Below are 16,501 nucleotides of genomic sequence, written 5' to 3' on the forward strand. Positions count from 1 at the left end.
TTGACCAAAGTTGAACACATGTTGGTTTATGAAAAATATTTCTCCACAATGTAACCGACAGGTTTCGATCTAGAACGAAGACTCAATGATATGTCAGATATAGGCCAGTTCTCAACATCTGCCTTAAATTTCATGTGGAAATGATACCGAACAACTCAATATTACGGTGTTCATATTGGCAGATGAAGAGTGACTTCAAGTGCTTCCATCTATCAATGTGAATCTTAAATCTTTACATAGTGCCGAAAGAATACGACGGTTCACAGCTAGTTTGCAAGAGGATTACATAAACGTTTGTGGCTGTAGAGTTTCGTTGAAATTAAACGTTAACAGAAAGGAAATGGATAGAACACTGATCATATCTTTCGCATGTTGTCCAGAAGTTTAGTCTCCCAATGTGAAGGCTTCCCAAAGCTTAACAACATCAAGAAGATGTTAAACTTTTCCTCTCTATAAGAGCATTGGCCAAACTTAAACACACTGTTAACTTAGGGCAAACCTTGCCTTTGTGAAACCGTGAGATCTCAAGTTAAAGCTGAGAATGAACAATATTTTTCTTGAACCCCTTGCTTTATTTATCTACGACAACCCTTCACATTTCTCCTCGCAGGTCAGTTCAACCAGTATTGCTCTAGAGAATCGTTGCAGGCGAACATTTATAGAAAAGAAATAGAATACTAATCTTAACTTTTATTTGCTATACTTTTAATATCAAAATGGGAAGGTTTGACAAAGCTTAGAAACATTTAGAAGAAACAAAACTACTGCATTGCACTTTTTATTAATGTTGCAAACTTGAACATGTGTCAGCTTGTGGCAAATCTTGCTCCCGTTAGTAGGAGGAAAGCCACAGATTGTTTATTAGTGCGGTAACACCTCACAAGTTTCTCTCTAGATGAAATGTTAGCGAAATGAGTTTTTTTAAATGAATTAAGTTCTCAGTATGAACCGTAATTTTATATTGAACAAATACAGGATTACTCAAGATTACAACGATGTAATCATGAATCTTTTGATAGCGACAGAATAAGACTACACAATGATTAGGGAAGAGAAATGTAAAAACTTCTGACGACAAAACCTTAATCATAAAAGGAAATGAAAACTATACAGAGTTTCTGTTAGGAAGAATATTCTACGTCTGATTGTTTACTCTCGCTTAGAAAGTTTTGTGAGTAGAAGTGAAGTGAAGCTAGTATCAAACCAATTAAACGTGCAGAGAAAGTGGATCATGCCCGTTTTGTAAGTATAATCAAATAGCAATGGTGTAAGAACCTCTCTTTATAAAGGCAGACACTCATATAAAATGATTAAAATAGTACCGAACTGTTCTGATACATGTACTATGCACATACATCTTATGTACATAATATGCACGTAAGATATAAATGGAATTTGTTTTCGTGTGCATGGAAGAGCGTGTTACATTATTATTATGAAGCAATAATAACAATGTTGCAATTTACTTCTACCTCAACTACCATCACTACTAATCAATTCCTTACGAGTGGAAAAGAGACTAGAGAATGATAGTTTAAAGGAAAGATTAATTAAGCCACTGTTTGCTTATCAAGATACATACCTTCGTTGGATCGATCGATCCTGAACTTCGAACGCTTTGAACCTTGGTGTCAGCTTTTGCTTTACGGTGGGAAGCAGGAAGATGAAGAGAAAGCTGTATATTTGTGGCTAGATCTTGAGAAAGGCTGTAATGATTAGGAAGATACTGTCGTTACGGGTGCTAAGTCGTTCTGCAAAGCACAAGAGGGGCCTTTAGCAGTTAGGACTGCAACACTAAAGAAGACGTCGATTTAAAAAATGAATAAAGATTTTTAGTTGGAATCTCGGGAATTACTGGATGTTTTAGTCGGAATCTCGCGAATTACTGGATGTGCTTACTATCTCTTAAGGCGCCGCAAGTCCACCTCAGCACTACGTATAAGAGCGGCGTGGAGTACTAAATGGAAACTAATTTGCTGTCGGGTTACGCAAATTTTGAAATTTGGATGATTTGGATGATTTTGCGTTACTTTGCAGAGGACAGCAAGGCTCAGTTCCAACGTCGAGCTCAACATGTGTCAAACCCGATACCAATTTGGGTCGACTTAATTAAGTTCGGCAAAAAATGTACACAGTTTTAAGACGTACGTGCCGAGTTATTGTTCTGCTCATCCGATTTCTTGTTTTACCACGTCCAAGTTGCCCACTCTTCACTGTTAATTTTTACGTAAGATAACATATAGTGGAACGTACCTTCAGTCAAACAAGATCGCATCAGAGAAGTCAATTTTAAGCTTTGGTTTCACTTCGCCTTTGCTTCGTCATTCTTTCCTTTATAGGATGCAGCCGTAAGGCTTCCCCCGGGAATCCGACACTACTGAGTCGCGTTCTGTGACGTCACCCTTTTTGCCAATCCTGATTGGCTAGAGTTAGTAATTTATTAACAAACGAACAACGGACAAGATAGTGACAAGATAGTGACAAGATAGTGAACCAAGCCTGATAGTGAACAAAGGGGGTAAGTTTCTAAGGAAACTGTGGTGAAAGTAACAATGGAATTTGGTTTTATCAATTGAATTGATCACGTAAATTGGCCACCGTAAAGAGTTTAAAGGCTGACGTTCCGACGGTTAGCCCCTCATCCATCGCTCTGACGATGGGCCAACGCTCGATACGTCAGCCTTTAAACTCTCTAAGGTGTCCAATTTACGTGATTAACCCAGTTGATGATACCAAATTAAGATGGTGAACAGATTGCTTTCATGGTCGACTTTTCAGTCAACAGCGATCTACGACGAGGTTTTATGGCAAGTTTGCGCGACTTTTGGATAGAGACATTTCAAGAAGAACAGCAGAAAGCCATAGATATGTTTTTCGAAGGTAACGAAGTCTCCGTTTCGTTACCAACTAGCTATATGGAAAATATTTTATATATCAAGGAGAGCCAGTGATCGATCGCCTCTCTTCTCTAGAGGAAGCCGGTCACTATATTTATTGTGATGCCTGTTAAAGCTCTCATGGAAGACCAGGGAACGGCTTCACGAAGGCTTCAGTGACATATAATAAACGCCGCATCTGAAACGCTTGTAATTTACTATCTGGGTTTCGTCGAGTAAATAGGGAAAAATCAACTCAAATCCAAGAACAAAAGTGGCTGTGCACTCGGCCGCCTGTGGCTGAATACTTTTATATGTAACGACAGGCGGCCCAAGCTCCAGCTGTGAGATTGTCATCTTGCTAAATAAAAGTCGTGGCGAAATCACGAGTTTGTATGGGAATATTTACGACCGCTCTTAGGAATAAAAATACAGTCCAATTCTCAATAAAAAATACCACACCTTACTTACTAAGTGCATTGCTTGTCATCTGACCGCTTACTACGTTGAAAAGAACCCATTTTAACGAGTTATTCATTTCTAGCAGGTAATTTAGTGTTGACAACTGGGTTGAAAACGTAAATTAGCCACCGTAAAGGGTAAAAAAGCTGACGTTTCGAGCGTTAGCCCTTCGTCAGAGTGATAGACGAAGGGGCTGGGCTAACGCTCGAAACGTCAGCTTTTTTACCCTTTACGGTGGCTAATTTACGTTTTCAACCAAGTTGTCAACACTAAATTACCTGCAATACTCTCCCACCGACGCAGCATAACAGTTTCTTTAGAAACTTACCCCTTTATGCATTTCTAGGTTTACTACATAAGAAAGGCCCTCTCACCAGAGGCTTCGGCCGCCTGTGGCTGAATACTTTTATCTGTAACGACAGGCGGCCTAAGCTCCAGCTGTGAGATTGCCATCTTGCTAAATAACAGGGCGTGAGGAAATTATAAGTTCGTCTGAGAATATTTACGACCGCTCTCAGGAATAAAAAAACACAGTCAAATTCTCAATAAAATACCTCACCTCCACAGTGCATCGCTTCTTATCTGACCGCTAACTATGTTCATTAAGTTCATTTTTTTTCTTAGATTTACTATTTATAATGAGGAACAGAAATTTTTCATCGAAATCCACGTTCTCTTTTAAAGACGCTTAGGGGCAAAATTCAAGGAACGAATTACAGTAAATCGATGATGAGGAAAACATTGAGCTTCGAGGAACAGATAATGTCCAAAGGCAAATATACGAGCAGCATTTTCGCGCAAAATAGGGGCTATTAAGTTGCGATACGCGTGAAAAGGTATTTACGCACAGCTTACTGTTTTCTGCGTAGGATATTTCCTTTTGAGTGTTTTCTGGTACGGCTTAATGAACAAACAAATGTATCCCTTCTGTAACAACCATAAACGCTCTCTCATCTTGAATTAAATTTTAAACAAAGACTTAGTAGAAGTAAGGTTGGAAAATTGGGAAGTATCCTCGGATATCCCCCATTTTTTAGTTGAGGAATATTCGTGAATGTGATGCGTTTAGACCAGTCGCGTGCGAGCGATGATGAATCATAATCGAGGATGTAACCCCAAGAGATATTCCCTAATTTTCAAGTCTCCGTTTTGAGAGCGTTTTGTCTTTGTTAAGAAAGAGTTGATTAACATGCTTGTTTGTTCATGAAATCGTACCAAAGAACACTTAGAAGTTAACATTTGACGCAGTGAACGGTTGACTGTTCATAAAAATTTTGTTCCTGTAATTTGCAAAAATATTTGAAGGATAATAAAAAAAAATAGCCTTCATTTTGTGTGAAAATATGCTCGTTCGTTCACACCTTAAGGACGAGATCATTCATGTTTACGGGAAACCTTTGAAAGTTCAGGAGTCGCACACTCGCCGCCAATATTCATGCAAATTACGACTTTGACGTCTCTAAAAGCGGGATTGGGGAATGAGGAATCGTAAATTGAAAATAAGAAATTAATCTTTTTCTGAAATTTCATGTTTTTCAGTTCAGAAGATACACCAAATAACGGACCACTCATTAGTTCTCGCCTTTTTTTTTGGGGGGGGGGGGAGGTTTGGGGCGGGGAAGGGTAAGAGATTATGAGGGAGATCACGTGGTTTTCACGAAGGGGGATTAGTCGTCGCCAACAGAGTCCAAACTCCTGCCCCCATCCAGGCTATTACTTATGACTGGACCCTAAAAATAAATACAAGAACAGTTTAGGATTTATAAGTCTACACCGAGTACACTTTGAAAAGACTTCGACAATGAGAAATTTAATCATGCATTAATTGAAAGAATACACTTGAGCAACAATGAACAATGTGATGTGCAATACTGTAACAGCTTTTTAAGCACTGAGTTCGAGGCCCAAATCTGTATTTACATCTTAAACCAGTTCAATAACTAAAATAAATTACGTTCGATAGAATCCTGACGCCTATGTTATTTGTACGAGTTACAATAAAACAGTCTCGGCTACTGCCTCCCAAGACATATCTTGTTCATGTATGATCACAAAGCTTCGCCGAAATTCTCGGTCTCCGAGTGGATACTGATCGGTAACGTCCGTGACGCATCCTACTCTAGTGATTTTCATTTTGTTACATTGAAGTTGCGTGCATGTCAGTGTGTGTGTGTTAAACAGTACAATGTTGCTATAAAGATAAAAGAAAAAAATAATCATTTAAAAAAAAAATCTATAGATGATTCTTTAGAAATTAAAAGTGCTGATAAAGTTAAATGGTGGAAAACCCTACTTTTGTTCTTCAAGTCTCAGTCCTTCTGCCCCGGCATGCCTTGTGCATCGAGCGCACAAAATTTTGCCGCTGTAATATTCTTTTCAGTTTTGAACAATTTGTTCAAATCAATAACTTAAAATCACTTTCCTCTTAAGTCATGGAGTAGTATCTGCCGTGCTTTTGTTGTGGTATTTGATCTTTCGATGTAAGTGCCACGAAAAATCCATATTCGCCTCGAGACGGCGAAGGGGAAGAAGAAAGAGAGCCAGTTGAAGATGATCCCATACTTTGTCTTTTTCGACGCATTTTTTCCAGATTTCGGACTCCAGGAAAATCGGGACCAAGTCGAAGCAACCTGGGACGGCTGTAGCTAAATCTGGCGGGATCGCGCTTTCTGTAGGAGCCTTGGTCCTGGTAAAACGCCGAAGAAGTTTCCGATGTGTCATCACTAGGATCGTAACCGAATGAGCTGTCGTCGTTTGGGTAGTCTGGAGGTTGAGCATCGACGATAAGATCTTTGAGACGTATCGATAAATCCTCGGTACTTCGGGTAGGGCCGTTGAAGTCTTGATGAAAATTAGGCAGAGTGACGCACGAGAGTCTGTCGTCTTCGATGTCTTCCGAAAATGTGTCAAACTCGTACGCTAATGTTGGAGGTGCAGACTTCGGGCGTTCGGGTCTCTTTCGAGATCCCGAAACGACGGGGTTGTTGAGTACGCACATGCGAGATCGACGGTGAGGGATTCCGTTCGGTTCGATGTCCACCTTCCACCCGGCAATGTGTGAGCGAGGCTCGCTTGGATCAAAGTGGTGCGTATATTGTGACACATACATCTCCTTTAGAGAACCACTTCTCGGAGAATGGCTGTGCAAAGGACAAGCACCTTCCAACTGGACCTCTTCTCGTCGAACCTGGACCGCGTCTATCGTGTCCTCGAATACTTCCGGAATGGGTTTCATCTTGACGCGGTATAAGTCCGGTATGGACAGAGTGCGGTTGTTTTGCCCAAACCCTGTGGTACCACACATCCGAAGCTCGATGCGATCTGGAAGGGGCGCCTTGGAGGCTATGAAGTAATTTCCTTCGGAAACTACAGAGATGTACTTTTTGCAAGACGGGCCTTGTGGCTGTGTGAATCCATTCATGAGGTGGGTTTTGTCGCTCTTATAGTCTTTATCCCAAGCCTCTCCTCCCCAGCTGTGGGACAATTCGACACGTTTCTCTCTCTCCCACGGGTAAGATCTTTGCGTATCACCGCGGTTTGCGTAAGCCCGCATATTTACCCTGCAGAAAAGATCACAAAGAAACAAGAACGATATCAAATAAAGGTAGTCTTTAGATTTTTATCAGACAATTGGCAACAAAAGAGAAAAGCAGAGTATTAGAAAACTTAAGCGTGTTACTGCTGTAAAAATGCCAAGAATAATAAGAATTGACATGTTTAAAAAAATGCGCTTGCAATAACCAGACGTTAACAGGGACAGTTCTCTTTACAAGAAGGAGCTAAGATAACGTTTGGGAGAAAAGAAAAAGCTTAACAAGACTGTTGATTACTTGTTAAGTGGAAAAACGGAATGTAAGCCCTGGGCTTTTTGGAATTTCAAAGAGACAAAAAGAAACGGCATGAAATCATTAAAATTGTAAAAGAAAAACAAAAGAAAAAATTCTCATAATGATAATCCGCCTCAGTCAGCAGATACGGAAAGAAGCCTCCAACATTTCAATATTTGTAGAAGCAATCATTTTAGTGTTATAATAATGACAATGTGATACACAATTAAATAGTTCCACAGAACAGATCAATAATTTTCTCTAGGGTTGCACATGTTACAAGGGCCATGTTGCAAGCTACGTATTATAAGTCACTGGCGGATTGCACAATTACTCAGTAGCATAGGCGTTAAATTTGTCAAAGAGAGGGAAAAAAAACTTGATTTCTCCTTTAAGAGCCATTCTCTTTCGCCACTTCAAATCCATTTTTTCAGTCAGGCTCGAGCAAACTCTTAAATTTTTACATTCCGTTAAGTACCTCGAAGTAACAGTTATATCTTGACCTCGAAAGCCCATTATCATCGTTCTTTGAAAACGTTGTCAGGTAAGATATTGTTCCTTCCTTCCAAAGTTTACGTATGAATTACGCACAGAGGTTCTCTGCCACAGCAAACTTACGCCTTCACAGACAAAGAGTCTAATACTCGCTTGGTTTTTGAAACTACGGTGAGAAAGTTTACAGAGCGATTTTTATGTCAGTTCCCACGCTCTGTGATGCGACACATGCAAATGTAGCCACACCATCATAATAGAAACTCCAGTCTTTTGTCCCACTAGACACAAAGTGATTGTAAATTTACTGAGGCATGCCAATTGCCCTCCAGAGAGTAGTTGTTGATTTCTAACGTTATTGTTTAACGGACGAGTGACTGCAAGCTGGAAGCTGAAGTTTCCAGAGGGAGCTTGTGTTCTCTGAATGCGAGTCAAACGCACGTACCTAGTGTACATTATAAAATATTGATGTATAATTTTACCTCGAGGCGATAGAAATCTTATAGGCTTTTTTTCGGTGTAGAATTTTATAAGCATGAACCTGCTCGTTCCACGCAGAAATATACGTACATCGGAAAGTTTAAAGAATTCTCTTGTAAAATTCATAACATAACAAGAAAAAAACGAAAGTAATTATAGAAAGATTTGTTTACCTTTTAAAGCCTCACTCCCACTTTACCAAAATGAAATGAAAAATTGAATTAACTGTGGAATAATTCACGTTTCTGTTTTTGTTTTCAGTAACTTTGAGAGTATATGAGTACATAGATATTACTACGAAAGCTCTTTGAAGCAGCACCTTGCAAAGACTGGAACAGCTTGCATTTCATAATATCTACAGAAGACATTTTGTTTTTGTCTCATAAAGCAGTTATTCTCTCCTCTGCTCGTTCATTCATGCTCAAAAATATGTCTCTTGAATTCGAAAGGGAGATGTTTATAAACCTCGTGAGTTAAAACGAAATCAGAAACGATGAATATCTCAAAAGAGCTCTCGATTCAGTTTAATACCTGGTTTCCTTACTGCTTATCGTCGACTTCTTCGCCAAATAAGTATTTACTGAAGGAAGATAGCGCGGCCAGGTTTGCGTTTCTGTCGTTTGTAAGTATTTAAGACAGAAAAACACATTAAACTAACTTGAAAGACAACGATGAACTTACCTTACACGAGCGAACTGTCGCAATAATATATCCAAATTAATTGTATTCTGCCTCTTTTGGCTAAAATCTGTTTACATAACACGTTGGTGTTTATAGCAGGTACTTTTGGAACTGTTTAAGCGGAAATTAATATCTTTCCAAAATTATTCAATATAAATGCTGTCGCTACCGTCTGCGAAAAAAGCTGTTTAGGAACAAGTAAACAAACTAGAGAGACAAAGAAAAATGGAGGAGTAACTTATCAACAATTATTTTTAGATCGTATAAGAAATTTTGGTTTTTATTGTACAAAAATGACATGTGACCTTAATTTGTTTTGGGCCTAAAACTTCCCTTCGCACCCACGCACCACCCCCCACCCTCACCAAACGGAAAAGGAATTAAAAAACGAACAGACTTGGATGTCCCTCGCAATCTTTTCATGCGTAACTGATTTTTGTCCTTCTCTCAATTTCATGACGAGAAAATTGTCGCAAACGCGCGAGTCTAGTGCACAACATGGAACTTAATTGGCTACCTAGGGTACTATTCCCGGGACCACAAATTGAATACGTTCTTTTAACAAAAGCGTTTGGTATTGAATAAATTAAGGCTGTTTTAGTTATTTGATGGCGAGAAGGTCGTCATCTAAACTGTGTTTATTGTAAATTTGTACACACATGCTAATTGTCTTAACAAAACAGAGCAGAAGAAAGATTTCATTTGCACCAACATGTGGTTCGCTTGGCAGGCACGGAACCCATTTTCAAACAATGTCTTTTCATAGGATTTTTATGCAGTATGTTGAGGAAACGATTTGCGGTTTTGATCACTAAACGTTCCCTATCATTTCACAGTGGCATACTTTCTATTGTTTCTCTGGTTTAAGAGTTACTTGAAGAAAAGAAATCACAAAAAAACTTTTCTATTTGGAAAAATCAGTACTATTTAAGTCCATAGTTGAAAAACAACGAAGAAAATACATGATTTTTATTCGGGATCGCGGTTCTTTCGTGGCTTAGTACTGATACACGCTTTGCGATGGACAATATCCTAAAGAGCTCAGCCAGGATCCTTTTAAGTGATTAGACGTCACGTTTCAGTGATTAAAAAGCCGCCTACACTTATGCACATTTTTTTTTCGAAAAGTTCCTTCCAATGTTCGTACACAGTTACATACTAACGGGAAAGCATTTAGTTAACTACTACAGGCTTTTGGAAAGGGGACCCTTGGGTCAGATAATTGAGCCTATAAACTAACAGGACTATAATTACTTCCATTGTGAGCATGATCCAATTCTGCGAAGACTCAATAAAGAGGCTCGTGTTATTGCTTGGATACGAAAGACTTTTAAGCCCGAAATAGTCGACATTTTTCATTCTCAATATTTGCTTTTGACGTCTTCTACCGCGTAAATGTCACAGCACGCACCTTGTGCACTGAGGGTATACAAAAGGATTGTACCTCGGGTTCTTGAGTTCGACAGGAACTTCAGAGAAAAAATTAATTGAGACATCTGTTGTTTTTTGTTTCATATGCAAATTGCATCGATTGGAAAAAGGAATATTTTATCCACCAACTCATTTTCAACTTTAAGATTCTATTTCATTCGATTATTAAGGTCCTCAACAAAGCGAAGAAGTGGATGTGATATTACAGATCGAGTAAAACGCATGAGCAAATCTTGCATTAAGCAGGACGTTTTTTAAACCTCAGAAGCAAAGTGGGCATTAATTAATCTTGTGAAGAACGCAAATGCATGGGTCATTTAAACGTGTTGAGACTAGCGAATGTAAAGCTAATACAACAAAATACAACGAAACCTGACTTTTATGGTAACAACAACCACAATATGAAAATAATGGCTGGAAGTTAAATGCAAAATCTTGTTAGGGAGCGCTCTTTTGTTGCGCAGTCTTGTAGAACTCGATCATTACCCGAATTTTCCATCGATGACTTTAGCAATTAAGTAAAGCCTCGAGCAACGTATTAATATATTTTAAAGGCTAATTCTGTATGGTGTCTGCGTAAAAATTATACTTTTCTCCTAACCAACGATATTAAGGACACTGGAACAAGATAAGAAATTCCATACCCTTGATGAAAACCATTTTAAGATCAATTCACAGACACTATTTATTCTGTTCTACAAATAATCTGCACACTTTTTATAAAAGCAAAAAACCAAACCCACATTGTCATTTAGACACTAAACGTCAACGTCAACTGAATCTGTCCAAATTACTTTACGTCGACAATAACCTTATGCCGTCGCAGTATTATATTCCTTTGAACTCTTGTAAGAGGTTAAAAATTCGAGAAACGCAATGGTATTATATCGACCGTCGCTAAATCGAGTGGTCTCGGCGACGCTCGTAGAACACGCTAGAGATCTTTTGTCTTCTGGAAGAAAGCGTGTAAAGCTAGACGGGAGCCGAATAAGACTTTGGTATATTTACAACCTGCAAACTTCTAATGTTCGATTATCGTTTCAATTTTGAATCTCACATTCCTGAAAAAATAAGACTGTGTACATGCAACAGTTCCGAAGTAGTTGACCCCGATTTAGGGAACATAAAACTCCTGGAACAGTCCGATTTTAAATATTCTTAATCAAAAATTAAATTGAACGGTTTGTGAGGCGGGAATATAGCAATTGCGAAAGACTGAAATACGAGAATTTCCTTATGATCTGTCAAGAGAAAAAGAACTACTCAGAGAAATATATCGTCGTCGACGACTCTGTAATTTCAGGACTGCTAAACGCTGTACTCACCCCTTGTAATCTTGTCAAAAATAAATACCAGTCGAGAATCTCGTTGATAGAGGCTCTGATCGTACGATCCAAACTCGCGAAACGCTGTTATGAGGGTAAAAAAGACGAATTGATTCACGACGATTTTGTAGTGGTTTGACTCGGCACCTCGGACCGAGTTTCAAAATGCACTAGCCGAGTGCATTCAAAACAAGAATCGCCCACGAAATATATTCAAACGACGAAAGAAATGTAAATTGCTTTTCTTCACAGCTAATCAAAACACTCTTTTGTCGTCAAAACGTGTCACGTCGAGAGCACCTGATTGGTTGATCCCAAGAGGTCAAAACAAGTTGGCTGATTGAAGAGTGCGAACGATTTCGCGCTGTTGTAATGTTTTTGTTGCGTAATCTTATTTTTCTGCGACAAGGTTTTATTTTTTTAGTGGAATATTATGCTTTTGTTGCGATTTCTGTTCTAGACATGATCAAAGCAAGTTCAACTGGTTAACAGAAATGTAAGAAAAGTGAAAATAATTTTATGTATCGCTATTTTCTCTTTTTGAAAATTCACTTGTCGGAAATAAACCCTTTGAAAACGACACTGATCCTTGTTTTTGAGCGTTACATTCATTGCTTGAATAGTTTTCAGGTCACGAGGCTCTCACATTCGAGACCCTTTAAGAGCTTTTTCACACGATACAGATAAGATACCCTGCAAAACAATGAACACTAAACACTTTAAATTGTACTGATTACAATTATTGAAGGTAATTTCTGCGATAACAGAACGATTAGTCCATCCATATACAGAATGTTCCGGAGTGGGATGGAGCCTTAACATATCAACAGTGCCATGAAGGGCTGGTTTTCGTCTTCAATACTTTTTATTTCCCTCAAGGAAACGCACAATTTGATCCCTCAACCTGTCAACAGGTACAAGAAACGTAAATTCTAGAAATGGTTCTGTTGCATTTGACGCGAAAACAAGAGTGCGTAATGCGTAACCACTTTCGAGGGACGAAAATTATCATGCAATGGAGAGTGATTCCAGAGCCTCAGCAATCATCGTACTCCGCTCTGGAAAAAACTTAGAGGATCCGGGCAAAATGATGGAAGAAATTTACAATCAGATCAGCATTTTTAAAATTGCTCAGATATGGAATAATTTCAGCAAAAAGGACCGCGAAAATTCATGGCAATAAAACGTAAAATGAATGATTATAAACATTTTTTTTTTATTAGGATGAATAGACACGGTTAGTCTGTTCATTAAGAAACTTTTTAAATCGTTATTTTATTTTGCATTTTTCTCTTTGACTGGTTAAGCCAAAAGATAATCTTCTTTAGGACCAGTGCTCAGCAAACTTGCTATGTTTTATAAACTGAATGTTGGGTAAATGAAAATATTTTTTGCACCGTACGAGATTTCTTATCGCAGTTCTAAGAAATTATGTGACAGAATCACGTATTTCTCATTGACATGGTGTTTATTTTGGCTGGAAAGAACTCACAGTTCCAACACTTCTTATTCCTGGCTAGTAAATAACTTCACGTTAGAGTTTCAGCCTGACAACTGGTTGAGACAAGGTTGGACAGATCACGAACAGTTTGTCACCTTTCAACCTAAGAGACTGGGAACAAAGATTACTTTATGAAATGAATTTTTCATTTCATATTTCCATCTGCCAAGACTAACAAACCACATGGCGTTTTTCTAAGCCTACAGTCCGTTCTCACGATAGGCTTTCATCGCTCTTCAGTTTACTAACCATTTCAGTGACCTAGTGGTAGCGTGTATCGTCTGTACCGCCTAACTCGGACTGTCGCCTATTTTGATAGATTAAAATCTGAATGAAACATCGTGACTACTTTAAGACATGGTTTCCCTTCCCTCTTGATGTCGACCGTCTAAGCTCATCTCTCTCCTCCATGGACTTTTTTTTTCACATTGCTTTTGAATTTCGCTTTGATCATGAAATATTAAGAGCTGACGAGCAGTACTCTTTTAGAAGGGGAGGGAGGGGGTAGGGGGAGGGAGGGGGTGGGAGAGGAAGGGGGTGGGAGAGGGAGGAGGTTGGGGGAGGAAGGTGGTGGGGGGAGGGAGGAGGGGTGATTAGGAGGAGCAGTCATTAGTTCACTACAGAGGATTAATTCATCCAAAACAGTCAGATCAAGGATGCAGTAAGTATAGGTAATAAGATGATTTCGAATGGAATTCGGTGTAAATAAGCACGAGCATATTTTTCAAAGACAAAAAGTGCACGAGCCCGCAGGGCGAGTGCAATTTGTAGTCTTTGAAAGACAGACGAAATTTTGAAAGCACGCTGTTTATAATTTGTTCGTGTTTCAACTTTGCACTCGTGTTACAACTTTGCACTCGTGTTACAACTTTGCACTCGCTTTACAACTTTGCACTCGTGTCACATGAGAATGCACTCGTTTTCAGCCAATCAGAAGCGCGTAATATTTTTAAGTGCACTATTACCGATAATATCACGCTGGAAGTGGAGAGAGGTTATAAGAGGCGGGGTGATCAGGTGACCGTATAAACACGTGCGCATATGCAAACCTACAGATCATAATGTATTTTAAGATTGAGCAGGCAAAAGTCTTCACATGAATCAAAATGGTTATTTTCGTAGATTACTCCATGTCAACTTTCTGTTGGTTCATAGTATATATTTGGAATGAAAACTTTGCCGGTGTTCAAAAACCTACATCGGAAACCTAAAGCAAAATAGATCGGACTCCAAAAACGGAACAAATCTCAGCTCGATCGTGAACTCCCTAATCACCAATACATTGAGGGAGGAGAGGTTATCTTGCCTGGTATAATTCTCCAGATACATAGGATATATGAATGTTAACAATGTTTAGTCAGCATTCTCTATTCTAAAGAAGAGATCTCACTAATGCCATTGTTTGGATAGTTAAATCTTATTGGGTAGAGACGTTTGCTGTTAACTTTTTTTGACTGTTGAATTTCCATTCGGATGGGTCCAGTTGTAACTAGTTTGTAAGCAGAACAAGTCACTTCAAACAGTTCAGCCAATCAGATTTGAGTAGTTTGTCAATGCAAAAAAAAAAAAATCTTGTTATGATATCTATCAACAATAGGCTAATTTCTTTAGCTTAATCTTTTGAAGAGTTAATAATTTCTGCCAATCTTTCAATTGGGCTGCTGCAATAATAATTAGAAAAAAATGGAAAAATCACCATGGCAAATCTTCTTGGAAAATCTTCTTTTTCCCTCTCTACAAATTATGAATAATGATCATAACAACAACATTGATGATAAAAATCATGATAATTTCAACAATTATATTGATCATGATAATAAAAAAATGATGATTTTTATCATCAACATTATCAGTATAATAATTGTAACTTTGACAACTGATTTCCTTTGTGGGATCTGCCAAGAAAATACATAAAGTTTGAAGAGGAAAACTTCTTTCAGGAAAGAATGAATGGTATGGGGCCTCCACAATCACATGCTGTGGCACTATGCTCTGCGTAATTTCCTACACAAGTTAATCCTTTACACCAGAACATCATAATCCATATTCTCCATCTGTTCTCCATAAATTTCTTAAGGTGCTAACAAGAAGAATTTGTTTAACAATCAAGAGCTTCTTTAGTTGGTGATCATTTTGTTTATTCTTGTGACCTTAATGTTTGATTCAGGGGTGATATTGTAAGGAGAAATTAGATGCTAGTCACTCTTAGGGGTTTAAGGGTTAATACTATGTGGTGAACTCTGATCCACTATCAGATCGAATGACATACAACCATCAAATCATATTGAGCTAGGTTACTATGGCAATCTTTCTATCCCTCTAACTATGATAATTGTTGCTCCTGTGTGATCCCCTAATAACCCTGTAATTCCCATGAGTGACCAAGACAGAATTTCTCCTTACAATATCAATACAATATTGAGCAGAAAAGTGATGAGAATAAAGAAAAATATCAGTTAAGGGATTACAAGTTGATCCAATACCAAATTCTGCAGACTAACATCACAAGAACTGTATAGCAGACAGTAAGGAGAATTACTAAAGAGATCTTGAGAGTTGAAGGGTTCGATACCTTAACAATGACATAAAGTGCTTGTTCATTTATGGAGCAGAAAAAATTACAAGCATGATAGAGAGAGGGACAAGTTTGGAGTGGAAGTAAATAAAGTCCTTTTAAAAGATGTAAACACTATCGTTAAGCTTGGGATTATCATTTCAAAAAATGATATCACATGATGGATGAAATAGTTAACATGCACCTGCTATCTCACTAAAAAATGTTTTTCATTTGACTCACTAAAGAAAAAAATTATTTATGAGGAGTGTTTCCTCAAGGTTAAGTTTGGGTGCCATTTTTATGGTAAAATTTCCATCAGGAAGTGAGGGGAATACTCACTCTAAAAACCATGATCTTTTGATATTTATTCAAGATTCTTTAGAAATTGATCTGTCTAAAATTGAAATTAGGAATAAGATATGAGAATTTAAAAGATAAAGACAACTTACATGATCAAAGTAGTCTACTTAACAAATAGATTCCAAGTTGCCATGCGTCTGTTCAGTAATAGATCACAGATGACATCAAAATGTGGTAAGAACAAAAAAGTGGCACACAAGGTGCAGCCGAGTGTGTCACTGATGTTCTTACCACATTTTGACGTCCTCTGTGATCTATAACTGAACAGACACACAGCAACTTGGAATCTATTTGTTTTATATAATAAAGAGTTAACAAAAGTTTTAATGATGACGTCATATATACGTCTGTCCTCCAATAGATCATAAGTGAGAACCAATCAGAATGTATGCATAACTGAGCTTATTATATAAAGGTAAACAAAACAATTCCTCATTCACATGCTATGCACGTTTCTTAAAGATGAGCAATATAAACAGAATGGTCACAATTATCTTGTTTCTTCAAGC

At 38.2% G+C, this 16,501-nt stretch overlaps 1 protein-coding gene and 1 long non-coding RNA gene across 7 annotated transcripts in view; both read right to left on the reverse strand.

Moving 5' to 3' along the window:
• LOC136283130 (uncharacterized) overlaps window positions 1-2,374 on the reverse strand; it is a 76,226-nt gene extending 73,852 nt beyond the window's left edge. For 2 of the 4 annotated variants that reach the window (XR_010718581.1, XR_010718580.1), the window contains exons 1-2: window positions 2,254-2,374; window positions 1,583-1,706 (exon numbers count right to left, since the gene is read on the reverse strand). This is a non-coding gene — a long non-coding RNA (uncharacterized lncRNA). Of the gene's footprint in view, window positions 1-1,582; window positions 1,795-2,253 lie in introns of all 4 variants that reach the window. The other 2 variants (XR_010718579.1, XR_010718578.1) reach the window with 2 other exon arrangements.
• A 2,833-nt stretch (window positions 2,375-5,207) lies between these two features.
• On the reverse strand, window positions 5,208-11,798 carry LOC131782976 (uncharacterized). Of its 3 annotated transcripts, none has more exons than XM_059099710.2 (2): window positions 11,575-11,798; window positions 5,208-6,898 (listed from the first exon to the last, which is right to left on the reverse strand). In XM_059099710.2, the coding sequence occupies exon 2, from the start codon at window positions 6,889-6,891 to the stop codon at window positions 5,764-5,766; it is 1,128 nt and encodes a 375-aa protein (XP_058955693.2). In that variant the 5' UTR covers window positions 6,892-6,898; window positions 11,575-11,798; the 3' UTR covers window positions 5,208-5,763. The 3 variants fall into 3 exon arrangements, with proteins under 3 accessions (XP_058955693.2, XP_066027555.1, XP_058955692.2); XM_066171458.1 differs by lacking the exon at window positions 11,575-11,798 and adding an exon at window positions 8,819-8,938; XM_059099709.2 differs by lacking the exon at window positions 11,575-11,798 and adding an exon at window positions 7,644-8,016.
• Between the last annotated feature and the right edge of the window lie 4,703 nt (window positions 11,799-16,501).

This window comes from Pocillopora verrucosa, chromosome 8 (genome assembly GCF_036669915.1).
Source record: "Pocillopora verrucosa isolate sample1 chromosome 8, ASM3666991v2, whole genome shotgun sequence".
Lineage (NCBI taxonomy): Eukaryota > Metazoa > Cnidaria > Anthozoa > Scleractinia > Pocilloporidae > Pocillopora > Pocillopora verrucosa.